The 24266-nt window shown below is 55.5% G+C and overlaps 1 protein-coding gene across 7 annotated transcripts in view; it reads left to right on the top strand.

Annotated features, from left to right (window-relative positions):
• The window catches only part of NECTIN1 (nectin cell adhesion molecule 1), a 90533-nt gene that overhangs the window by 58821 nt on the left and 7446 nt on the right, over positions 1–24266 (top strand). For 3 of the 7 annotated variants that reach the window (XM_027082041.1, XM_027082040.1, XM_027082043.1), the window contains 2 exons: positions 4518–4628; positions 5793–10096. The exons of 1 other annotated variant lie outside the window; for it this stretch is intronic. In XM_027082041.1, coding sequence (XP_026937842.1) covers positions 4518–4628; positions 5793–6343 — 662 coding nt within the window. In that variant the 3' untranslated portion in view covers positions 6344–10096. Of the gene's footprint in view, positions 1–4517; positions 4629–5792; positions 10097–24266 lie in introns of those variants that run through there. 3 more of the 7 variants (XM_027082039.1, XM_027082042.1, XR_003427797.1) reach the window with 2 other exon arrangements.

Consider the following 24266-nt stretch of genomic DNA (forward strand, 5'->3'; position numbering starts at 1 on the left):
CCTCTGAGCGTGTCAACGTGCACAGGCGAGCAGGCGAGCGATGTCTGCGTGCTGAGTGTGCAGAAGGGGCCCGCAGCTGTGCTGTGGGCAAATGTGGCCGCCTCCGGGCCGCCCGTGGCAGCACTGAGGAGCCTGTGGGGAGGCAGCTGCGTCCACACCCCTGGGAGGATTCAGTTCCCTTCCACCGCGATGAGGCCCTGCCCACTGGTCTGCGCAGTGCACGGCTGCTGCAGCTGCAGGAGCAGGAGAAGGGCTTCCCAGAGCTTGACCTCAGGCCTTCCCCCCTCCCTGGGCCCGCAGCACTGCACACTGGGAGGTGTAGTTCTCACAGCTTCCCGGCCTAGGCTTCTGGTGCCAGAGCACTGCCTGCCTGCCTGCCTGCGGAAGCAGCAGGCGTTGGTTTGAGAAGCCCGAACATTCTCTTTGACCTCAAACCTCCTCTGGATCCTAGAACCAGACTAAACCCTAACCCTCGCTCCACTTCCCATCCATCCAAAGCCCCCGTACTAGCCCACCCACCTCAGTCAGGAGACCCCCGGCCCCAAAGGAATGCGGAGCCTCCACTGCCCCAGGGTCCCAGCCAGCCTGCCATCCCTGAGGGGAGGCTGCAAGCCTTCAGCAATGGGGCTGGGCTGCCCCCTTCGTAAGAGGAAGTGAGGGGAGCCGGCTGGTCCCCCACCAGGAAGCGCAGATGACCCCACGGCCCAGCTCTTCTCTCCCACCAGCTGCGGCTTTGAGGCTCTGCGACTGGCACAAAGACGGGAGCTACTGGCTGAATGTGACAGCTGGAGGGGTGGAAGGGGAGGGCGCTCCGTTCCACACCAGACAGCCACCTCTGCTTACAAATGAGTTAGGTCCCCACGTGCACTCCTTCTGCACCCTCACTTGGCATCTCCACACAAGTCTGCGTTGCTGGAAGGTCACCTTAACCGGTCTTCTGCCTCTAGGCAGGCTGGCCCTAAAGTAGGCAAAATAACCAGGGTTCCCTTTGGTCCCAAAAATCTCCAGGGAAGAGTAAACATACTTAGGACTCAGGTGGGGAAAAGGTAAACAGAAGGCCCTAGAGAGGAAAGAGACCCAGAGGCTCCCCTCTGAGACATGGCCTTGCCTTTGTAGAATTCATTCACCAAATGTTCTTGAACTCCGACCACGTGCCAGGCCGTCCAGGGGGCGGGGGCTACATCAATGAGCCAAAGTCCCTGTCCCCGTGGAGCTTACGCTTTAGCACAGGAGGACAGACAACAAAGATCAGATAAAACACGTTTGAAAAGTCATGTGGTCATTTTGAAGGAGATCAGGAAAAAAGAAAAGCAGGGTGAGGGGTTCACAGTGCTGGGGGCGGGAGTTCGTGAGCTGTGATTTTCGATGAGGTAGTCAGGGGAGGCCTTGGCGAGAAGGTGACCCCTGTGAGAAGTTGGAGCCAAGCCCCGAAGGCGTCGAGACAGTGAGCATGGGACACCGGGGGGAGGAGCTTTCCAGGGTGCAGAGCCGCCAGTGCAAAGGCCCTGAGGAAGCTGGGAGTGGAGCGAGCTGGGAGGAAAGCACGAGATGAGGGTAGAGGCACAGATCATGCAGAGCATTTTCAGCTCAGGTTTAACAGGATCTTCGTGGCTGCCGTGCTGAGAACAGCCTGTACAGGGAAGGAGTGGAATTGGGGAAGCCAGTTAGGCAGCTACTGCAACCATCCAGGTGAGAGATGACAGTGGCTGGGATCAGAGTAGTAGTGATGGAGATGGTGAGAAGAGGTCAGGTTCGAGATTTACTTTGAATTCGAATTTACAGACTAGTTGGGACAGCAGCCACTCTCGTGAAACAGGCAATACAGTAAACTCTACCATACTGTGATTAGTGGGGCCCAAAAAATGCAGTCTAGTCAAGTGAAATGTAGGAGGGATTTACTTCTCCTTGGGTCTCTGTTGCTACTGAAGGCATAAAAGTAAATATAGTTGAACTAATATTGTACACAATGGGAACACGCCGAATTGAGTCGGTCCCAAATTATCATGACACTGCCGCTTCCTCAACCCCTCTCCCTGTTCCTGCAGAAGAAAAGAACTTTAGCCGCTTGAAAACTGGCAGAAGGACCAGAGCCAATCATGGTAGATCCTAATTTGCATTTACTGTGGGTTGTTCTATCAGGCCTTACTGTGATATGTCAGTATATGATTAACGAAATGGAGTAAGCTATTGTTTATACCAGAAGGAAAGCTGCAGACCACTGGTATGTAAACATTCTAAAGAGAAAGAGAAGTGTGAGCTGGAGAAGAGAACGCTGCACAAAGAAGGGACTGAAGCACTGAAATAGGCAGAAGGAGATGAGGAAGGGCATTCCTGGCAGGGGAAACAGCGTGAGCAAAGGTCTGCAGTAAAGAATCTACTTGGGGGCTTCCCTGGTGGCGCAGTGGTTGAGAATCCGCCTGCCAATGCAGGGGACACGGGTTCGAGCCCTGGTCTGGGAAGATCCCACATGCCGCGGAGCAACTAGGCCCGTGAGCCACAACTACTGAGCCTGCGCATCTGGAGCCTGTGCTCCGCAACAAGAGAGGCCGCGATGGTGAGAGGCCCGCGCACCGCGATGAAGAGTGGCCCCCGCTCGCCGCAACTAGAGGAAGCCCTCGCACAGAAACGGAGACCCAACACAGCCCAAAATAAATAAATAAATTTAAAGGAAAAGAATCTACTTGGACAGCAAGAACGGTGAGTTGGCCAGACCCAAGATCAAGTTGCGTGATGGAAGCTTTGAAGACCAGACTGACGTGGTCCAACAGGCAATGGGGAAGTCATTGCTAGTCTTTTGAGAAAGGGAATGGTAGTGTCTACACAGTGAAAATTAACCTGGTGACTGTGGATGGAGTGACTAAAGGCGGGGCAGAGACCAAATGAAGGTGGGAGATTCACGGATCTGCTGTAAAAGTAAAACCTGGTGTCAAGTGAGAAGCCATTGAACAGGAAGAGCCAACAAGATTCGGGGGCAGATTTTGACCCAGGAGATGGAGAAGGAAGAGTCAAAGGTCAATAAGATTCTAAACTGGAAGAGCAGACAAATGATGGTGGAGCTGTGGTGCTGAATGGAGTGGGTTTGGAGGGAAGACGGTGAACCATGTTGGGAAGGATGGGCCTTGAGTGGGTGGAGAGAATTCCAAGTGAGGTTGTGCTAGATAGAAGAGTGTTCAAAGTGTGTCCCCAAATACTTCTCCTGTGAATGGTCTTTGAGGCAGGAGGCTGGGGTTTGTGTTCCAGTAGGCTGGGAAACTCTTTGTGTTCCTCTTACAGTCCACAGTGTGCATGAGAAGATGAAAGGGCTCCGATGCTCTGTCTCCACAGACATTTCCCGAAGCGTTTGACTCCAGTCAATGGCTTGAGGTTCCATGGCCAATGGCTTGAGGTTCCATGGCCACAGCTTGGGAACTGCTGTCCCAGAGGCCTTTGGAGATAAAGCCCCAGAGTTGGGGGAGAGCTAGCTACCCGAGATGGTTTGGAGAGCCAGCAGGATCAAGGGAACTCATGATACTGAGGCCAGGTCTGTCCCTAAGACAGAAAGCAGAGGGTAAGGTCCAAGGACGGAGCCCCCAGCCAGGCGGCTGGAGCAGAGAGAAGGCCCAGCAGTGCAGTCTGCAGACAGAAGGCTCCAAAAAGAAAGCTGAAGGTCAAGGACTCCTTGTATGTATTGGAAGGCAAAGGAAACATGTCAGAGAGGAAGGGCAGTTTCCTCCACCTGATGCCTTTCTTATTCCGCTGGCCTCTCCAAGTCCTAGTCATCCTTCAAGGCTTGGCCTAAGTCTTCTCTCCTCCAAGAAACCTTTTCAAACTCCAGGCCGCAGGACTTTCCTGCACTGCACTCCTGAAGCCCTTATCGGCCAGCGCCCTTGATGTCCACATGCTGCTTTGCCTAAGAGTGTCATCTGGTTCCTCAGCTGGGCTGTGAGTTCCTTGTATCCTGTGACTAGCGAAATAGATGCTCGGTACATGTTTGCTGAGTGGATGGGTGGGTGGGTGGATGGAGCGATGATGAGGCAGGTGGCGAGAGGAGAGAGCACACAGGTACGGGGTAAGAACTGAAGAGGGAGCCGGCAGGTTGAACGTACAGAGGTGGCTACGTTCCTGCCAGCTGCCTCTTGGGCATTTCTTGTGGCAACATCTCCCACCTCGCGGGAAGCAAGTGTGCAGCCCTTTTCAGGGCGGTAAACAGATGGGACCTGGTGAACCAGGAGAAGACGCTTGAGATTCAGGGAGACTGTTCTGGAAGTGGGCGGTGAGGACAAATATTCACTAAATATTTATTGGGCGGCCACTCGGTGACCTGCACTGAGGACACAGTGGTGACAGTGGGAAGCTGAGTCCTCAGTGGTCGTGCTTCTCTCTGCCAACTCCCGCCCGTGGAGAGGCCCGAGCAGGAGCCTCTGGGTGGTCCCAGCTCAGCCGTGTGACGCAGGCAGGTCGCCTCCCTTCTCCGGCCCCCGTGTTTAATTAGCCCTTCCAGCCCGAACTCGTGGAATGCCCTTCCTCTTCTCTTCTAGAATCCTTGCCCTGCTCCCGCTGCAGACAGCACCCCACAGGCTCACACACCAGACCGGCTCCACCTCTGGGAGGAGGGACTGGTCTCATAGGAGGAACAGGATTCCCACGGAGTGAGTGATGCTGAATCGGGGGGTGAGCTGGCAGAAACAGATTCCCAAAGGCCAGAACATATGCCCAGATTGACCGCCTCCCTTGGCCTGAAGAGAGGAGGGCTGAGAGCAGCCGAGGTCAGCCCTCCAGGCCTGCCCTGGACCTGCCCACCGGCTCCTCCTGTCCAAGGCCAGCCGTGGTCTCCGGTGCCACCCTGTGGTGGTGCTGGGAACCGCCTCCCTCAGCCTCACCTGGGGACCCCTTCGGCCTCTGGCCCGACCCCACTGGCAGACAGACACCGGCCCAGCCTTCTCTCCCTGCCCACCCACTTCCTTTCTCTTTTCACCTTTTCTGCCTTTTTGTTTCTGCTCTGTCCTCAGTGTGTACATATTTGTACACACACGTTCATCACATCAGCACGTGTGTGGGCCGGTCGTGACAACAAGGGTGTATGCCAGCACGCGTGCTCGCTCGTGTGTACTTGTCATCTTTGCTGCTGACGTACTCTCATGCGCCCTTTCTGCACAGCCGTGCTGAGCGTCTTGTGCTCATAGCCCAGCTTGGCTACACCCTGGCCCCCACCCTGCCCTGCAGGGCCAGACTGCAGCCAAGAACCACGGCCCGGGCGTCTGGCACTCACGGGGCATCTACAGGGCCAGCACCTCGGAGCAGATGAAATCAGGCGTGGGGCACCCGGTCTGCTCCAGGCTCCGAGTCTCAGAAGCCAAGGTGTGGTGCTGGGGCGCAGTGACGTTTGCACAGGCTTTCGGTGCAAGAGAATCAACGACGCGTCATTGGCTGATGGCCTCGGACAAGTTATTTGACTTCTCTAAGCCCCGCCTCTTCGTGTGCCGGAGGGAAATTAATAGCATACTTACTTCACGGGGTGTCATGGCGGTGACCGGCGTCTACTGGACCCTGGGTCGTGGGTGGGCTGGCTCCACATCCAAGGAGAAAGTCAGCATGGGGGCTCTGGGGCTACGAGGCTGTCTCTGCCTCTCCCTGGCCCCAGCTACCCACGCTGCAGCGTGTTGGGCTCCTGGATGGGTGGGGTGCTGGGGGGGGCCTTTGGAACTGGAGCTGGCCTTGGGCCCACTTCTTGGCTTTCCCTCCCCTGCCACCCCTGCTGACTCCCCAGGAGCAGACACTGACAATGTCCCCCTCCGTCTCTCTTCCTCACCCAGAGTTCCCCTACACCCCGTCTCCTCCCGAACACGGGCGTCGCGCCGGGCCGGTGCCCACGGCCATCATTGGGGGCGTGGTGGGGAGCATCATGCTGGTGCTGATTGTGGTCGGCGGGATCGTGGTGGCCCTGCGCCGGCGCCGCCACACCTTCAAAGGCGACTACAGCACCAAGAAGCACGTGTACGGCAATGGCTACAGCAAGGCCGGCATCCCCCAGCACCACCCGCCCATGGCCCAGAACCTGCAGTACCCTGAGGACTCGGACGACGAGAAGAAAGCCGGGCCCCTGGGCGGCAGCAGCTACGAGGAGGAAGAGGAGGAGGAGGAAGGCGGAGGGGGCGAGCGCAAGGCGGGCGGCCCTCACCCCAAATACGACGAGGACGCCAAGCGGCCCTACTTCACGGTGGACGAGGCGGAGGCCCGGCAGGACGGCTGCTACGGGGACCGGACTCTGGGCTACCAGTACGACCCGGAGCAGCTGGACTTGGCGGAAAACATGGTTTCTCAGAACGACGGGTCTTTCATTTCCAAGAAGGAGTGGTACGTGTAGCCCCGTCTGCAGAGCCCCTGCCCCAAGCCCACACCCGCACGCCCCCTGCCCGCCCCCCACCGTCCACTGCCCCAGGAGCTCGGCAGAGACTCACCCAGCTGCTCGGGGTACCTGGGAGCCCAGGGCACACGACCTGGCTTTGTTTTGATTTCCTCCCTGCCCCCCCACCCTCCCCCCTGGTGTGTGTTCACTGTGGCTTCGGTGTTGCTGGTACCTTTCCTCCCCTGACCCCACCTGCCTCCCTCCGCAGGGAGCCCTAGTCCCGTCTTGTGTACCTAGATGTCCCCTCCGGGGTTTGGGGAGACAGCCCTCCCCTGCCCCCAACACTGGAATTTGTCTGTGTCCTCTCTCTGCGCGTGGAGGGCTGAAGGGGCCCCAAGAGGAGACGCCCCCTGCCGCCGACCCCAGATGCTGCTCCTTTTTCCCCGGGAGAGGGAACCCGGCACCCCCTCCCCCATCCCACCGTGAGCTGGAGTTCGGACCCCGGTCGAGGCAGCCGTTGCGCCCAAGGGGGAGGGGAGGGGGGTGGCTTTTCTGAAGCATCCAGGGTTGTCTTTGTTTGTTAAGGGAATCAAGCTGAGGTCCCCACCTGAGGCCTTGGGCAGTGTGTTTACCTGCAAGGTTGGTTTTACATTTGTTTTCCTCATTGGCCTCCAGGGAGTTAAGGCTGCCCAGCTCTGGTGTGTCCCTCCTCTTTACCCCAGTCTGCTGCCCACATAGCGGGACTCCAGGTAGACTCTGGCCCACACTTCCCATACACTTCTACCAACACGTACACACACACACACACACACACACACACACACACACACACACACACACGCCGCTTATGTCTACCCCTGTGCTCCCCCTGGGGTCACATGCCTTACCCAGGCTGGACACTGCCCAAGGCCCACCTCTCTGCTCCACCTCTCCCCCTTCCTTCCAGCTGAGGATGGGGGCAGCCTTCAGAAGCTTCCAGTGAGAGCTGGCACTAGGCCCTTCGGTGCCTCCACCCTAGCATCTCAGGCTGGCTCTGAACTGCTCCTTATAGCGTGGAAGTTTCTTGAATTTCTCCCTATCAATCAAGTGCTAGCAATTCTTGATTCTCTTGGGGAGTCAGAGCTGGGATCCCAGAAGGGAATAACCTCCAGGAGCTACAGGTGAAGGAGGATCAATGCAGAGGGCACCGGAGAAGGAAGCCCGCACAGTAGGAGCTCTGCAAACACAGGCTGATAAGACTCTGCGGAGCACAGGTAGCTCCTGGCCCACAAAGGCCGATGCAGCTGCTCCGGGCCTGCCAGAAGGTGCGAGCGGAGCGGGGAGCCAGGGATCCTGAGTTGAAGCTCCTGCTCGCCACCCTCCCCGTCCCGCTTCAGCCATCGCCCGGTCTCCATCTGGATGAGGTGGGGAACCCTGGAGAAGCTTTCCCTTTGAGTTGTAGATTCCCTTCCTGAATGGGGCTCTGGGTCCCTGTCAATCACCGGAGACTGATGGTCTTCCCCAGGATACCATGGAGGAAGGCCCCGCCCAGCCCCTTATTTGCTCCCCCAGCTCCAAGTGCCTCAGTTCCTCCATTTGCCTACCCCATCCCCCCGGCACTCTAGATGGGAAAGACCCTGGGATGGGAGAGGCAGGTTCATGCCTGCCCATGAGGATTCCAGTGAACTCAGCCCAGGGTGCAGGGGCTCTGTGGGATGGCAAGTGTCGGGGGGAGTTAGGCAGACCACTCTGTGCCCCACGGGCACCAACCCACCCTGCCATAGGCTTCCCAAGGGAGCCGCCAGCCTCCCGCCCTACTCCTCCCCTCCCTGGTGCTGCTATGGGACCCCCAGCCAGCTCCATCTCTGCCCTGGCAACCCTGGACCCATGAGCTGGGTCACGCTCCTCCCCCCAGCCCCCACTGCCCTAGCCCCAGCCCAGACCACCCAGTAGCCACGTAGCAGAAGTCTGAAGCCATGCCAGCCCTGGGGCGGTACTCCCCTCTCTTGGCATTGGGAGTACTGGATGGGGTGGAGTTGGGAGAAACTTCTGGGGTCTTTCTAGCCACAGGGCAGAGGGGGTGGAGGAGCTGGGCTGCATCTCCCAGCAGTAGTAGTGTCCCCCCCCCACCCCAGGGCAGAGGACCTTTTCCATGTTACATCACTACCCATCCCACCTCACACCACCCTGGCCCCTCTGCTTGGTCCCCTTGCCCCCCAGGCAGGAGGAAATCCCAGGGGCCTGCCTGATAGAGGCATTCTCTGTCCCCTTGAAATCACAAGACTGAAAGGACTCTTCCTCTGTGTCTCCTTTATCTGCACTGCCACCCCCTCTTCCTCCTTATATGATGGACTTAGGAGGCCCCCGGGCCTAGCCAAAGCACTGAGTCCCCCTTAAGACACCTCCAAGCCCTCCCCTCCAGCAAAGCACAAATTGTGGGGTCCACGCCAGATGTGTGGGCCACGTAGAAGGCTCCTGCCTCGGCAGGGACCCATCAGCAGCGCGCCCAGCAGGGCAGCTGCTACCCGGGGCCAAGAGTCGGCACGAGGCTGGGGTCGGCACTTGGGCCTGGGGTGACAGGGTTTTCTGTGCCCCAAGTTTGTGGGGCGGTGGGTACTACTGCTGGGCCCATAGCCACAGCCGCTGGCACAGGGAAGGTCTGGCCCAGCAGAGAGACAAGGACGTCTTGCTTCTCCGTGCCCCCAACGTGAGCTGAGCTTCTGCCTTTGCTGGAAATGAAATAAACTTGGTCTGCATCGTGCCAAGGCCTCCCCACTTGTCATCCTGCCTCTTGTTGCCCTCCCCGTCCTTGCCCGCCCCCCACTCCACCAATACCCCTCTTTCCTTGAGATTTTGATATTGTTCTAATGTGTAACAACCCTCTGAGTCCCCTTTGATCAGAAGCATCTGAAGAGCAGCAGCGTGGAATCAGGGAACACAGGCGCGCACGTGCAGCCGCGTCAGGCCTGGCCCATGCGTGCACGAGGGCGCACACCCCCCGACAGACCCAAGCACAGGTGCCCCAGCCCCACAGACCTGCCAGGGGGCTGGGCTGGTCCTGCTGAAAGCCCTTCAGGAAAAACTGATTTCCCAGCGCTTGGGCCATAAGAGAGACTCACGGGGGCCCTGTTTCCCAGGCACGTGCCCCCATGCCAACCCCCTCCCGCGTGCCCGAGTCACTGGTGCAATAATTTTTCTGCCGTCCTCCAAGCAGAGGAATTGGTGATTGTGTCAGGTGGTGTGGGCAGCTCACGTGAGAGGAGGGGAGGGCTGCCAGGCCTCCCAGGGGCCAGACGGAGACCTTCTAGGCCTGACTGCCACCAGGAACCCTCAGGTGGGCCCCACCAGGCCCCAGGCCCACGGGGAGACGTGCCCAGGCCCCTGTGCCGTGGCCCAGGCGGTGAGGGCTTCTGGGACCTCGCTGCTGCAGCCCGATTGTACGGCCAGAGGAGCCTCTGCCCCACCCGTGCTGCTGCTTTTCTGACTCCTGCTGTGAGGAATGGGATTCTTGGCCGGAAACAAACAAACAAACAAACAAATGGTTTTCTTTTTTTGTATAAATGGAAACAAAATCCAGGAGAAGCTGCCCCCTCCCCTCCCCCCGGAGTGTGATGCACTACCTTTGCTTCAATTTCTTAGTCACTGTTTTCGTCTTTGGTCCCAGGGACGGCCCAGCAGATTCTCCTGGTTCTAACCCAGGGGGTGTTTGCATCACCCCCTTTTACTTGTATAAAAAAAAAAAATGATGGGTTGAAAAATGTACTTTTTTATAAATAAAGTCTTTAAAACAACCCCGGTTGCTTCGTGTCCCTCGGGAGCTGGGCCCTTCCCCACGGACCTGGGGGCAGGACAGGGTACGCGGGGATGAGCCGGCACCCTAATGCAAGGAAGGCAGCTTCCACCCCGGGCCCCGTTCCCATGGCTCTGGAACACTGACTCGGACCCCGGAGGAGCCCCCTGCCCAGGCCAAAGGAGCCCCAACCCGCCCTCTCGCGGGAGCCCCAAGGGCAAACGTGAGGGTCCTGCCTGAGTCCTCAGCACAGCTCCCGGGCTGCCACTGAACCGCCTTCCACACAAGTGGCACCACCGTGGACAGCTGCATCGGGAGGGGTTGGCCGCTCAAACACAAGCAGGGAGCCCTTCAACATGCGGCCTGAGAGACTGGGGACCGATGGTGCAGAGGGAGTCCCCTGCCCTCCTGCCCCAGAGCTCCTACTCAGGCCCCTCCAATTCCCCTCCTCACCCCCCCCGCCCCCCCACCGTCCTGCTCCTTCCTGCCAAGTCCCCTCCTGTGGCGGTTTGGAGAAGAAAACCAGCAATGTCACACCTGTCGTGTTAGATCCCTGGGAACAGGGCAGAGACGGGAGCTTTATCCTCTCATCTTTTGGGAGGATACTGCCGACTGCATCCCCCACAAGCTCTCAGAGACCCCGCCCCACCTCCCAGGGGGCTGATTGGAAGGAAGGTCTCCTAGTTCCTCGGTTACCTCGCCCCTCCCCGCTCCAGCACCATCTGCTTCCCATCTTCTGGGCTGGAATGCAGGACAAATCGATCCAGGGGTGGCAGTGGCAGGGGCTTCAGTGACTGCCCCCTCCCAGCCACCCCCAGCAGCATCTCCTTTCACTGAAATCCACACCATACACCCCTGAGAAAAGGGGGTGGGGACGCTGGAAGCCTAGGTGGCTGCCCGGCAGCAAGCACTCCCGCCCATCTGGGGCAAGACCACGCCCTCCATACATAGGACTGGGGCGGGCGGAACTGGCGGGAGCACGAGAAGCCAGCAGCTGTTGGCAGCTGGCTGGGTCCCTCACTGGAAAGTCAAACCCAGCACCTTAGACTGTGTTTGGATGTCGACACTCAAGTGAGATGCAAATTGGTTGTTTAAGCGGTCACTTCCTCAGTTCTCTAGGCTGTCCATTTAAGTTAATTTTTAATTTGCACAGGCAATAAATGCTTAATTACATTATTAATATATTGGAAGAGAGCAATGGACAGAATGTCCTAATTGGCATTTAACTAGAACGTTCCGGCAAATTAGCCAAGACTTTCTCCGGCAGCCGAAGGAGGGCAAGCCAATTAGTCCCAGGCACAGCCCCATCCCCCAAGATACCAGGAGGCCAGGACACACGTAGCTTTCTAGTTGAGCTAGGCTTTGGAAGGACCTTCTGCTAGTTAGGCTACTTCTGCCCAAACTTCAACCCTTGCCCCTGTGCTCCACCCACACCCTCAGCAGAGCAGAGGACAAAACGCTGGATGGCTTGGAGACAGGATCCACCTGAGAGGCCAAGGTCCCCCTGGGGTGTGCCCACCATTGCCTTACCTCGACTGTGGGCCCAGAACTGAGATAGCTGGGCAGCCAAAGCTCCTCTCTGGATACCAAGGAGTCCTCTCTCCCATCCTCCTTACCTTACCCTCTGCAGATGGTTAAGGGAATGAACTTGATGAATTGAGGGATTCATTTATCCACTCATGCATTCCTTCATTTGGCCACCCTGGGCCAGGCACTGTGCGACCCTGTGACAGTCCCACCCAGAGTCCCTGGTCTCAAAGAATTCAGAGCCTCCAGGATCCTAAACCCCAAAACAGTGCCATGCTGGCCATGGACTGAAGCAGAGCTGTGTGTAAAGTGCCGTGGTAGCACAGAACGGGAATGACTAATTTTGTCTGGGAAGGTCTGAAAGGCTTGATAGAAGAGGTGAATTTTCCCCTGGGCCTTGAAGGATGTGTAGAAGTTCCCCAGACCAAAGGTGTGTTAAGAGTATTCCAGGACGACTTGGAATTTAGCATCTTATATTAATTCTTCTAATAAAAGAGATCGTTCTAGTCCAACACACTCGTTCAGCATGTGGAGAACTGGAGCCTAGAAAGAAAACTAAGGTTTGGTAACCAGACCATCAGAACGCATGCGCTGAATACCCTCAAGGACAAGGCCATGTCCTGGGAGCAGCAGGAGGAGGAGGAATCCAGGGGAAGGGGTGGCACCAGCCTGACTCCCTTGGGGGTATACTAGATGCGACCCAAGGCTCAGTACCCCTCCCCCACGTTCCCAGAATAGGACAAACGCCCATGGGGTGTAAACTGGGCTTTTGGGAGCCACGCTTGGTGTTGAGTGGAACCATCGGTCAGACAGGGCCCATGGGGAAGACTTCCTGGAAAAGGCGGTGTGATTCCGGTCCCGGTGCTGATGTAGTTTTTTCCCACACCACCGAGCAATCAACTCAATTCTAACAGTATTTACCTGGAGGTAGCATCCGATCTCACAGTTCAGGGCTCAGTCGCACAAGACTCCTCCCACTTCAGCTGCTAATCACGAGTCCAGGGTGTTACCTGTGCTTCTGACTGGCTGGCTATAAATCAGAGGTCCCCACGACCCCTCCCTGCGTTCGATTAATTTACTAGCGCAGCTCACAGGACTCAGGAAACCGGTTTACTCGCTAGATTACTGGTTTAGAGTAAAAGGATCCCACTCAGGAACAGTTAAATGGAAGAGATGCAGGGGGCAAGGTATACGGGAAGGGGCGTGGGGCTTCCATGCCCTCCCAGCACCAACCTGGAAGCTCTCCAGACCTGTCCTTCCAGGGTTTTATGGAGGCTTCCTCACATAGGCATGATCCATTAAATTATTGGCCATTGGTGACTGAATTCAATTTCCAGCCCCTCTCCCCTCCGCAGAGGTCAGGGGTGGGGTCGGAAGCTCCAAACTTGGTTCGTTTGCCTGGCACCCAACCCCCATCCCTAGGTGCTTTCCAAAAGCCAGCTCGTTAACATAAACTCAGGCGTGGTGGAAAGGGATGTCCTAAGAATGACAAGACACCTCTCTCACTCTTATTCCTTAGGAAATTCCAAGGGCTTTAGGATTTGCGCCAGGAACAAGACGAAGGCCATATATACACTTCCTGTTAGAAGTCAGAATATCACAGGTGGTATCTGCAATGGTTTTGAGGAATGAGAGGCACATAGGTTGGTGGGAAAATGGAAGAGGAAAGGGCTCTGTGAAAGCTGGAGGAGAGCAGCCAGGCCTTGCTCCTAGACCCCCTCTGTCCTCTCCCCACAGCCAGTCGCTTCTGGGGAGCAACGCTTGGGCTCCAGCTTGGTACTGGCGTATAGGGTCCCCAAACCCTATTTTCTGCCTCGGCTCACAGGCCGGATGGCAGAGCCAGGCCAAATCCCAGTCCCCAACCCCAGCATCAACTCCCAGGTGAGAAGCTGCAAGCACTGCCCCCTTCCCTCCCTCCTCTCTGCCAGCCACACCTTCCCTAGCTGGAGGGCACCCTCGCTTCATTGCCTTGGGCCACATCTAAGCTGGCCCTTCTGGCCAGACTCCTCCCAAGCTAGGAAAGGTATAGGAATGGCCTTGCTTGGCTCAGGAACCAGCCCTAGGGCATCATCAACCCACACCACAGGCTCCATTGAGCCAGGGAACTAAACCCTGGACACACGACCCAAATCACCGGGGGATTTACAAAATCAAATATCCAGGCCCCACCCCCAGGCCAAGAAGGTCAGAGCTCTAGGGTTGGGACCCAGACAGCTGTATTTTCAACAAGCTACCCAGGAGGTTCCAGTGTACAGCCAGAGTCAGAGCCGCCGGTGTGGAGGCAGAGGCCGTCCAAGGTGTCAATCATGAGGAAGAGGCACGTCATGAGGTGGGAAACTAGGACTGAGGGGTGGGTAGTTAGGTGATTCGGTGAGTTAATGCACATAAGAGTTTGGGTGCCAGATATGCTCTATATTGTCACCATCATCAATCATCTTCATCATCGCCATCCTCATCCCCTCTGAGACGGGATCCTGGATGACAGTGACTGCAGTGGAGGCCAGTCCCTGGAGGCAAGTAGGGAGCCAGGGTGGACCCGTGATTGTAACACTAACGAAGCAGGTTTTCTGGGTTTAGAACAGTCCTGAGCGCTTGGCCTCTGGGCACCTGTGAGAGGGAAAGTGGGATCCTGAGTTCAAAGCTCAGGCAGGCAGTCTCGCAGGCCCGCCCCGAATGGGGATGTCGCTCCTCAGTGATCCCACCTTAGAAGAAGCCAATGGGGTTTATGAAGGACAGCGACAGTACCCTTAGAGTCCAGTTAGGCAGATGAGGGGGGACCCTCGGAGAGAGACAGAGAGGGAAGGTGGCACACCGGGCCCCGTATGCCCTTTCCTCCTTGCCCAAGGACTAGCCGAGGGCCCTTCCAGAGCCTTCCCTGAGGAAGGTATTCCATTCCACAGGGAGCAAAGACCTTTGGGGGAATAACTGACTCACAGACCGGCAGGCTGGGGTGCCCTCAGCCTGAACTCCTCCCACCCACTGTCCCCTCAGTTAGTGGCCTCAGCCTCGAGAGAGCCTCCATGGATGAGAAAAGAGTCAGCAAGTGATAAGACCACACAAGCTGCCTTCCTACCAGGCTGTAAGCCCCTGGAGGGCTGGGACCCCATCTTATTCATCCTCGGCACCCAGCCCAGGGTGGACAGAGTGGGTGGTCAGTAAAGGTTGAACCAAACCGAACTCATCCAAGTGAGAGTCAAGAGATCTTGCAGGTGGCATGGCCCAACCTCCCCGAGGCAGGGTTGTCCTCCAGGCATCCCAGGTGCCTCTGGAGAGGGGCACCGCACTGCCTCTAGAGCTAAGCCCTAGCATCAAAGGGTAACTTCTCCATTCAGACAAAACTTCCCTCCCCTAAGTTTCACCCATTGGTCTAGGTATTTCCCTGAGAAGCTACATGATCTGGCCTTCCTAGGACAGTCCTTCACGTATTTGGAGATGATTACTCCCGGCCCAACCTCTTTTTCATATGATTCTCCCTCTGCTCTAGTCATCAGGCCACTTAGCAACACATCTGTTAGGAACCCAGACTTAGGAGTCAGGCAAACCTGGGTTCAAGCCTTGGCGGAGTTGACTTGTTGTGAGTTGACTCACATCAAAAATCCCAGTTATCTTTGGACTTTGGGTGGTCATAATGTATCTCTGGAGGTTCACTGATTGTAACAAATGTACAACTTTGGTGAGAGATTTTGGTAGTGGTGGCTGTGAATATTTGGGGGCAGGGGGGTATATGGGAAATCTCTGTGTCTTTCAATTTTGCTGTGAACCTAAAACTGCTCTAAGACAAAAAAAGAGCCTTTAAAAACAACCCCATTACTCCAGCTGTTCCTGAAGAAAACCCATTACCAGCTCCCTCCCGTTCTGAGGGCCAGGGAATACATGCTGTTTCCAGGAACTGATCTGACCAGCAGGCGATGGGGGTGGAGGGGTGGGAGACTCTCTGCATGTCCTCCCTGAACCTGGTGTGCTCTCTCTTACTCTGTGGCACGGCCAACCCAGCTGACCTCATGGTGATGGTATGGAACACAGAGGGGCTCCGTTGTGGTGGTTAAATTTCCGGATGCATGGGTGGATGGATGGGTGGATGAATAAACCTTTGAGTCTTTTTCACGTGTGCTGCCTCTGAGCGGACCTCTCTCACCTGCACTTGGGCTGCCTATTTTTCTCCTGAATGTGGCGCTTTTTATATACCTCTGCTCTGTTTTATCTTAATGGCAAAGTCAGCATTTCAGCCTGTTGGGATCCTTTCAGATGCTGGTTCTATCATCAGTTGAGTTCACACTCGACATCTATTGAAAACCTGGTAAAAGGAAAGAGGCAGGGCCTTAGGGTCCATTGATCTCGATTCAATCCCTAGTCCTACCACTTGTCCGCTGTGTGAACCTTAGGCGAGTTGCTTGCTTTCCCCCAGCTTTATTTCTCAATCCATGTGAACAGACTGCTGGGATGAATAAAGATGGTTAGAGAGAGAGAAAGTTAGTTGTAAAGCAGATAACACCGGCACCTACCACAGAGGGCTGCCGTGGGGATTAAAGGAGAATCATCCCTTTATAAAGCACTTAACACAATGCCTGGAACAGAGTAAGTGCTCGGTTAAGCTAGGATAATATTAGCTCTTACTATTATTTCCCCCACTGTGCAACTGCCCTTAGCAGCAGCAAATTGCAGCATGAAGACAGAACCTGTCATAGAGACGACATCAGGCACTCGGACTCTTGACAAGTCCAAGTAGAATCCCAGCTCTGCGCCTTCCTGGCTGTGGGGTGACCATCCCCTTAGCTCCTTTCTCCCTGATTTGCATCATCCCACGCAAAGACCCACCAGCTAGTGGGAGGGACACAGGCAACCAGGGGCTACGATGTGTCCCTGAAGGGCACGGCTTTGTTGGGGATTCCGATGCTAGGCCACCGCCGGGGGGTGGGGGACTGGGGCCAGCCGTGGGAACATGAGGCCACAGTTACTCCAGAGCAAAGGCTTCCAGCATGCCCTCCAGAGTTTCGTCTTCAGGAATGCCCCAGAGCCGCCTGAGGTGGGAGGCAAGAGGATGGGTCTCAACTTTCCACTGTTTTACTTTCCAGGATTCTGTGTCAGGTTTTAACCCTTTGTTATTTTGAACTTAAAGGAAAATTGTATTGAGGGATACAAACAGTAAAGTGTCAAACCTTAAGGGAACAGCTCCACATTTTTATAACCATGTTATATGTATACCCTCACGTCATCAGCCCCAGATCGAGTCACGGAGGCTCGCTCAAGCTCGCTCTCAGGCAAACACCCCCATTCGGGAACTTCACATAAATGGAATCATGCAAAGTGCACACTTACTTGTGTGCCTGTCCTCTTTCACTCAGTACAATGTCTATGAGATGTACCCGTGCAGTGTGCCTCTCCTCGCTGTGTAACATTCTATCGTGTGAATTTGCCACAATGTAGTCCTCTATTCTGTCATTAGTGAATACGTGCGTGGTTTCCAGTTTGGGGCAATTATGAATAAAGTTGTTGCAAACAGTCTTGTATGTAACTTTGGAGCACTTAACACTCATTTCTGTTTAGAACGGAATTAGGATTGATAGATACAGCCAAACGGTTTTCCAGTTTATGCCCCAGTGTAAGAGCGTTCTGATGCCTCCACTTCCTTGCCCACACTTGGTATCATCTATCCTTCTAGGTTTAGCCATCTGGCAAGGGCATAGAGGTACCTCGTGATTTAATTTGCATTTCCCTGATGACTAAGGATGTCAACACTTTCATATGACTATCAGAGATTTGGAGTTCTGAAAGGGTCCTAGACTTAAAAAAATTTTTTTTTGGAAAATCCATTGTCATGCATTCCCTGGAGGATGGGTTAGTGTCCATCCAGCCACTCTGTGGTCATCTGGGGACAGGTCCCTGTTCTAGGTACCTAGGAGGCCCTGGGGAGGCGGGGACAGGACAGGTAGAGCCAGAGGAGGAGGGAGGATGGTGTGTGCTCTGGAAGAGTCCCAGAGTAGCAGGAAGGAAGGGCCAGCCATTGGCAATCGGGAATTCTGACACAAGACACAAAGCAATGCCCTGTGGCTGAAATGAGCTGTCGAAGTGTCACGATGATGACACTGGGTGGAATTAGCTGGGAAACCTTCATCTGCTCCCCACGATCGATTCCTAAGCAATGCAGTTTTCCTGGAGTTTCACCAAAAAAAGGGCAGGAGACGGTGAGCCACACCCAGATGGGCTTTTCGCTGATGATGACAATGGGTTGGCAGGGAAGTGCAGGTGGTCAGGGCTGGACCGAAGGCAGGAGGCAGGTAATGTGCTGGAAAGGTGCCTGGACTGGGAATCAGGAGGCTGAGCTCTGCTTCCTCTCTGCCACGTCTCACCCAGTAACTCTGAGCAAAACCCTTCACCGCTCTGATTTCATGACTTTCTACGTGTGGAACAAAGAACCGGGGAGATGGGAGCTTGGTGGCCTCTCCTGGGCTACCCCTGGAGACAAAGCGGGGCTGGGGTGAGAGGTCCCCCGCGGCCCTGACAGTGATGAATCACCACGCCCCATTCCATTGCCTCTATCTACTGTAATTGATCCTGAGGCCAGGTGTCTGGGGCGATAGTGAGCAGGGGTAGCTTCCAGAGGAGTCTGGCTTGCTGCAGAGGGGGAATATGGGGGAGGGTGGGCAGCAGCCCCCTCACTGGCGAGAACACCCCACACCACCCTCCTCTGCAGAGAAGTGACGGATCTGCTCTACTAGCAGAGCAGAGATCCAAGCCTTTACAAGGGCTGAGCAGAGAAGCGGTCCCCACTGGGACAGCCACAGTGGGAGTGGGCTCCCCATGTCTCCTCTGACAGCGTACTTAGGGGGTGTCAGCTGCTATGTGTCTCCAGGGTTTTCCTCCGGAGTTCACCCTAGAAAGACTTGGGGTTTCGTTCAGTGAAAAGTGTAGGTCCCTTACATGCAGCTCTTTCAGGAGACGTCACAGGCTCACAAGGGAACTGGGGCCCAAAGCTGGTTGGTACTGGCCTTCCCGCAGGCTCTGGGTGAAAACAGCACACAGGAACCCCCTGATTGGGAAGACTCACCCTCCAACACCTGCTGCCTCCTTTTAGGTGTTTTCTGCCATCACCTCCCAGCAATCATCCTCTCCCTTCCTGAGCCTGGGTCCTGGGGTGCCCCGCCCTTTGCCCTATCCTTTTGCCCCTACAGCACAACACGTGCAGATCCCAAGCATGACATCTATCTACCTATTTTAGAATTATAGACCATTAGAGCCAGAGCAACCTCAAAGATCATTTGCCCCAACCCACAAATGGGGAAATCGAGTCCCAGAAGGCTAACAACAGTAAGAATTCCTTACATTTATACAACATTTAGAAATTACACAGTGAATCAAGGGCTTTTACTAATAGCTAAGACTTATAATATCACTCACAAGTGTCAAGCACTGTTCAAATTACTCTATGATATTAAATCTTTACCTCAGACTTAGAATTACTCTTACCATCATTACCAGAGAAATGAAGAGAGTTGTCCAAAGTCACAGAGTTTGCTGGGCTTCGAACCCAGGCAGTCTGGCCTCAGAGGCCATGCTCTAACCATTGTACCACCCTTCCCACGGCCTGCAGCCCTCCTAAAGGGCAGAGTCATGTCCTGACAACAGAGTGGGAGAAGAGCCAGGAGAGGGGGCCACACCAGCCTAACTCCTGGGGGGATCCTGGGCCTGACACAAGTTTCAGTACACAAAGAAGCAAGTATCCCAGGCAGGGATTGACTGAGCTTGTGGGAACCACGTTTGGTATCAGATGGAGTCATCAGGGGCAGGCGGGGCTCACAGGAAAAGCTTCCTGGAAGAGATGGTATCAGAGATGACTTTGGAAAACGAAAGTGATCTGGAGAAGACGTAGAATACCCAGCGTGGGGAGGACCTCCAGGTAAATGTTTGCATCGGGAATCAGTTAAACTAGACCAGGCGCTTTGGGTAGCCGGAGGGCACTCGGCACCCCAGGATCCTCACAGTCAGCTGAGGAAGTCAGCAAGGAACCCCATTTAGCTGATGATTAACCCGGGGCTCAGGGATGTTAAATGTTTGGCCCAAAGTCACACAGGTGGTGGGTGGTTGACTCATAACTTGGACCCAGGCCTTCTGACTCCAAGCCAGGTGCTCTTCACTCCCTACTGAACCTCCCATTGAAAAGAAACAAAATGCCACCATGGTCACAGCTTTACACCCACTTATAACTTACGAAATGTGTGGCACACACACAGGCCCCTTTGAGGTAGTACTCCGGGACCCCGAAGCACGGCCTAGGTGCGTGCAAGCATTGGTGGGCGGGCCCAGTTTGGGAGTCATACAGACCTCGGTTCAGTCACCAAATCTGTCTCTTATCAGCTTGGTGATTTGGAGCAAGTGGGGTAAAATAGGGACAATAAGGCCTACTTCGCGGGCTGCAGTGAGGGGCAGGTGTTACGAGGCACGTGGCCTGCGCACAGGCAATACCATCCCACACCTCCCCCACCCAGACGCCCACCCCCAATCCAAGTCTGACCTCTTCCAGTGTTTTTCCCAAGAAGGAGCCAGAGTCCAGGTGTCCCCTGTTTCTTTTCTTGAGATTGTTTTCCCCTCAACTAGAGAGGGGTGAATAAATTTAATCAAATCTCTCGGGCTTGCCATGGTGCCACTCAGAGAACTTACCAGAACTAGCTGTTCCTCTCCTCCTCACCTCCCCAGAAGGGTCCAGATCCTGAAGGCCTCCAGATCTGCTGCGTCTTCCGAACCCCTGGCCCCCAGCGACCCCAGGGCATTGGAGCTCATCCCCCCCGCCAAGCCCAGCGCACCCCCTCTAAGAACCAGAGCTCCTCCTGTGTGCGGTGCATTTCCCAACTTGGCAAGGCCCAGAGAAGCACCATTGAATTTCACAGCATTTTAAGGTAGAATTTCCATATCTAAATCCCCTCATTTTGAGTACTACTCTCAGTATATGCTTGATTTGAGAGATTTGCCACAAGGAGAGGGGTCCTGCAGAGGACCCCTGCCCAGGATGGACAGACAGCTAAAACATCAACACCCGTGACTCGCAGGGAGACAGACACAGCCCCTCAGCTTCTGGCTCTTTGCTTCCAGAATTCTAGCCTTTTCAGGTCTCCTTCCCCACCCAGCCCCTCCCAGAAGCCTCAAGAGCCCCCCGTTTATCTGGCTAATGTGTCCCTGTAGAGGTGTTTCCACTCTCCCTGCTGAGGCCCCATTAACTCCAGAATCACCTCCAGCCACCTCCTCAGTACCCTGCAAATGTGGTCCAACCCTGGAGGAAGGGGCAGGTAGGGGGGATGGGCGTCCACGAGAGACTGAGTCAGGAAAGAAGCACGGGCGCCCTGAGGGTGGAGCAGCTCTGCCCTGGTGGCTCCACATGTGGGTCCCAGCAAGTGTGGCCTCCACCTCCCTGTGACTCTGGGAAAAGCCACTTCTCTCTTGTCCCTCAGTTTTCTCGTTTGCGGAACAGTGATGTTCATCCTTGCTGTGCCTAATTCCTAGGATTACACCAAAGACTCCAGAACGCCAGCGAAAGCCCTTTTGTAAACCGTGAAGTTCTATGCGGAAGTGAAGGACCATCACTATGTAGTGAGCTGTCAAGGTCATTCCCCACCAAGGAAGCATCAGGGCCCTGCTAGAATATCTCCAGTGACAGACCTCACTTCCTCCCAGGGCTTTCTGCCCAAGCTTTCTGCCAGCAGCACTGACCTTCGGAGATTTCTAGTGAGTCTGTGGCTAGATGGTAAATTACCTTAGAAGAAGTAGGTCCTCCATGAACTTGGCCACCCCTGTATGTTTTTATTTCCTATTCTTCTTATTTTCCTAGTAACACTCCTTTTGGAAATGGCTCATCTTGCCCCAGATAAAATAAAATGGAAGAAGTTTATCCTCATAGGCAGTGACTGTTGTAGCAGGAAGTTTAGGCAGTAGGTGGGGGGGTGTGTGGGGACCATTATGGGTCCATAATGAGACCCATGGGACCCCTCCCCAAAAACCAGAGCCTGTTCAGAGGGGGAGCAGCGGGGGAAGAGCCTGAAAGAGCTGGAGATGCAGCCCCTTCCCCGGCCATCCCTCAAACCGTGCAGGGGAAGTCCTGGGCTTTGCGGGTGGTGACGGTCCCCCTGGGGACCCACCAAGACTGGGACGAGTGATGGGTCCCCAAAACGGGGAGCAGGGGCTTGGACGATAGGCTGTCTCCGAGACCCCGGGCAGCGTGCATGTCGGGGAGGGGAAGGGGCCGTCAGTCTGCTGTTCCCTCCTCCCACCCACCACTGGCGCCCTGAACCAGCTCCAGACCATGCCCTGGGGCTGAGCCTGCTCTGGAATCCACCGGCTATCATAGCCTTCAGCCCAGCCCCCAGACCATGCCTAGGAATGTCTCAGCTGCCCTGGACCTCACATCTTTCTGCTCCACGCACAGAGCTGATACCATCACGCCACAGTGGGGCAGGGTCAGACGTGACCCTGTCACTCATGACGTCTCATCCCAACCCCAGGGAGGCAGGCCATGGCTGTAATAGCTCCAACCAGACTAGAAGAGAGAGGAGGCTCCCGCAGGGCCACCCTGACCCCCTGGTCTCTCCCGCTCCTCAAGGGACAGTGGAGGCTCCAACAGTGCAGGAAGTCTCTGTGCAGTGCCCAGCAGCTGAGAGTGGGAAGGGGGCTGGGGAGCCTGCCTGAGACATCAGGTGACACCGACCCCAGCCCAGTGAGGTTTGGTTTCTGTGAGGACAGAGCCCGGGGCCCCTTGCTCTGCCCAGGCTTCCTACTGCTGGGTGCTGGACCGTGGCTCCCGAGGGCAGCAGTGAGGGGTAATGAAGGAACACCTGCTGGGGCTGGAAGAATCTGGAGCTCACCAGAGGTGGTCAGTCCCTCCCCCACAATCCAGGCAAAGGAGGGAACCAACATTGTGCTTCAATGTCAGAATCGCCGAGAACACCACTGATGTTAGAACACTACTTTTGCTGCTGCTACAATTCATAGAGGCCGCTCTACCCCAGGAGCTCCGTGTGTGTTATCTCACTTATTTCTGCCATTTCTCCACTTTACAGAGGAGAAAACTGAGGCTCAGAGCAGCTAAGGTCACAGCACTAGAAATACTGGAGCATCCAGGCCATTATTTCCCCCACCGCTCTGTGTGCCTTCTCAGATTTGTCCTTCTTTCCCCTTCAAAGCAGCCCTTTGTGAGAGAGGGAGGAAGGAGTTAGGAGCTGACAGATAAGGGGAGAGGGCACCCAGGGGGGCGGGAGGGAGTGCCCAGCCCAGCCCACAGGGTGCATGACAGACAAATGGCTTCCCTGTGCCCCCCGGCCCTCCCCAGCTCGCTGGGCAATAGCCTCGCTCATCTTCCTCCCTCTGAGAGGGCTGGGGCTCAGGGTCCTGCCTGGCAGGGTCCCCAACAGGGAGATAGTCCCTCTCCCCCCAGGAATGTGCGTGAAATCCCAGTAACTCTCTCCAGCTGGGCCCAACTTTGCAGAGGGCTCTGGGAGCAAACCCTGTGGTGAGGAGCGGGCTTCTGGGAAAGTTAGCCTCCCTCATGTTCCTTTTTCCCCCTAATGACAACTCAAGGTGTGATGGGCTGGGTGGGAGGGGCTGAGACCCTGGTGACACTGGGGAGAGCATTCCAGATGGCAGGAATTCTGTGTGCAGAGTGGGAAGTGACCGCCCTCAGCCCTCCCCAAGGAGAGTCACAGTCTCTCTCTCTGTGTCACACACACGCAAATGTAAACATACACATACACACGTATATACCCATACACATATACATACAGACACCCATACACACATAGACTCACACACACATACACTCACACACACTTGGATGTCCTAAGGCCCGCACAGGCCTAGACAGGTTGGCTTTGCAGATCGTGACCAGCAAGGGACTAGGGATAGCTGAGGGCGGGGATGAGAGCGGGCCACAGGCAAGATTAGAGGAGGGGTCCCAGCCCGAGCTGCCTGGGAGTTGCCCAAGGAGCAGACATGTCCCCTGCCCTCCTTGAACCAATGCTTATTAAGCACTGAGTGGCACTGCGGCACTGTGCTGAGGGCTCTGACATGCATTAGCTCATTTACATCTGACAACAACCCTGTTGTGATTCCCATTTTACAGGTGAGGCTCAGAGAATTTGAGTGACTTGCCCAAGATTCTACAGCTAAGTAAGTGGCACACTAAGGAAGGAGCTGGCCTGTCTTCCCCCACAGAGGAACAGGGAGAAATCCTCATCAAGGCCGCTCGGAGCTCTGCACTGAGGACCCGGACACCTGGGTTCCTACCTCACTTCCATCATCAGTGAGATGTGTGACCTTGAGCATTTTATTAAATTTCTCTGAGCCTTCAGTTAGCCATCTGTCAACAGAGGCAATGGGGTGGGGGCATCAAATGAGGTAATTTAAGTAAAAGCACATGGAATACAGGTATGGTATCATATATATGACAGTAAGCTATGGTGGCCACAGGTGTAATTTGGCCCAGCATGCTAGCTCAGGGTATAAGCCAGGACTCCAGGGAGGGGAGAAGCAGCAACATCATCACCACCAACCTCATCATCACCATCAACATCATCACCACCAACATCATCACCACCATCAACATCATCACCACCAACATCATCATCACCATCAACATCATCATCACCAACATCATCACCACCACCA

The sequence above is a fragment of the Aethalodelphis obliquidens genome, unplaced genomic scaffold (assembly GCF_003676395.1).
Source record: "Aethalodelphis obliquidens isolate GAN/ISIS:26980383/991018 unplaced genomic scaffold, ASM367639v1 scaffold46, whole genome shotgun sequence".
NCBI lineage: Eukaryota > Metazoa > Chordata > Mammalia > Artiodactyla > Delphinidae > Aethalodelphis > Aethalodelphis obliquidens.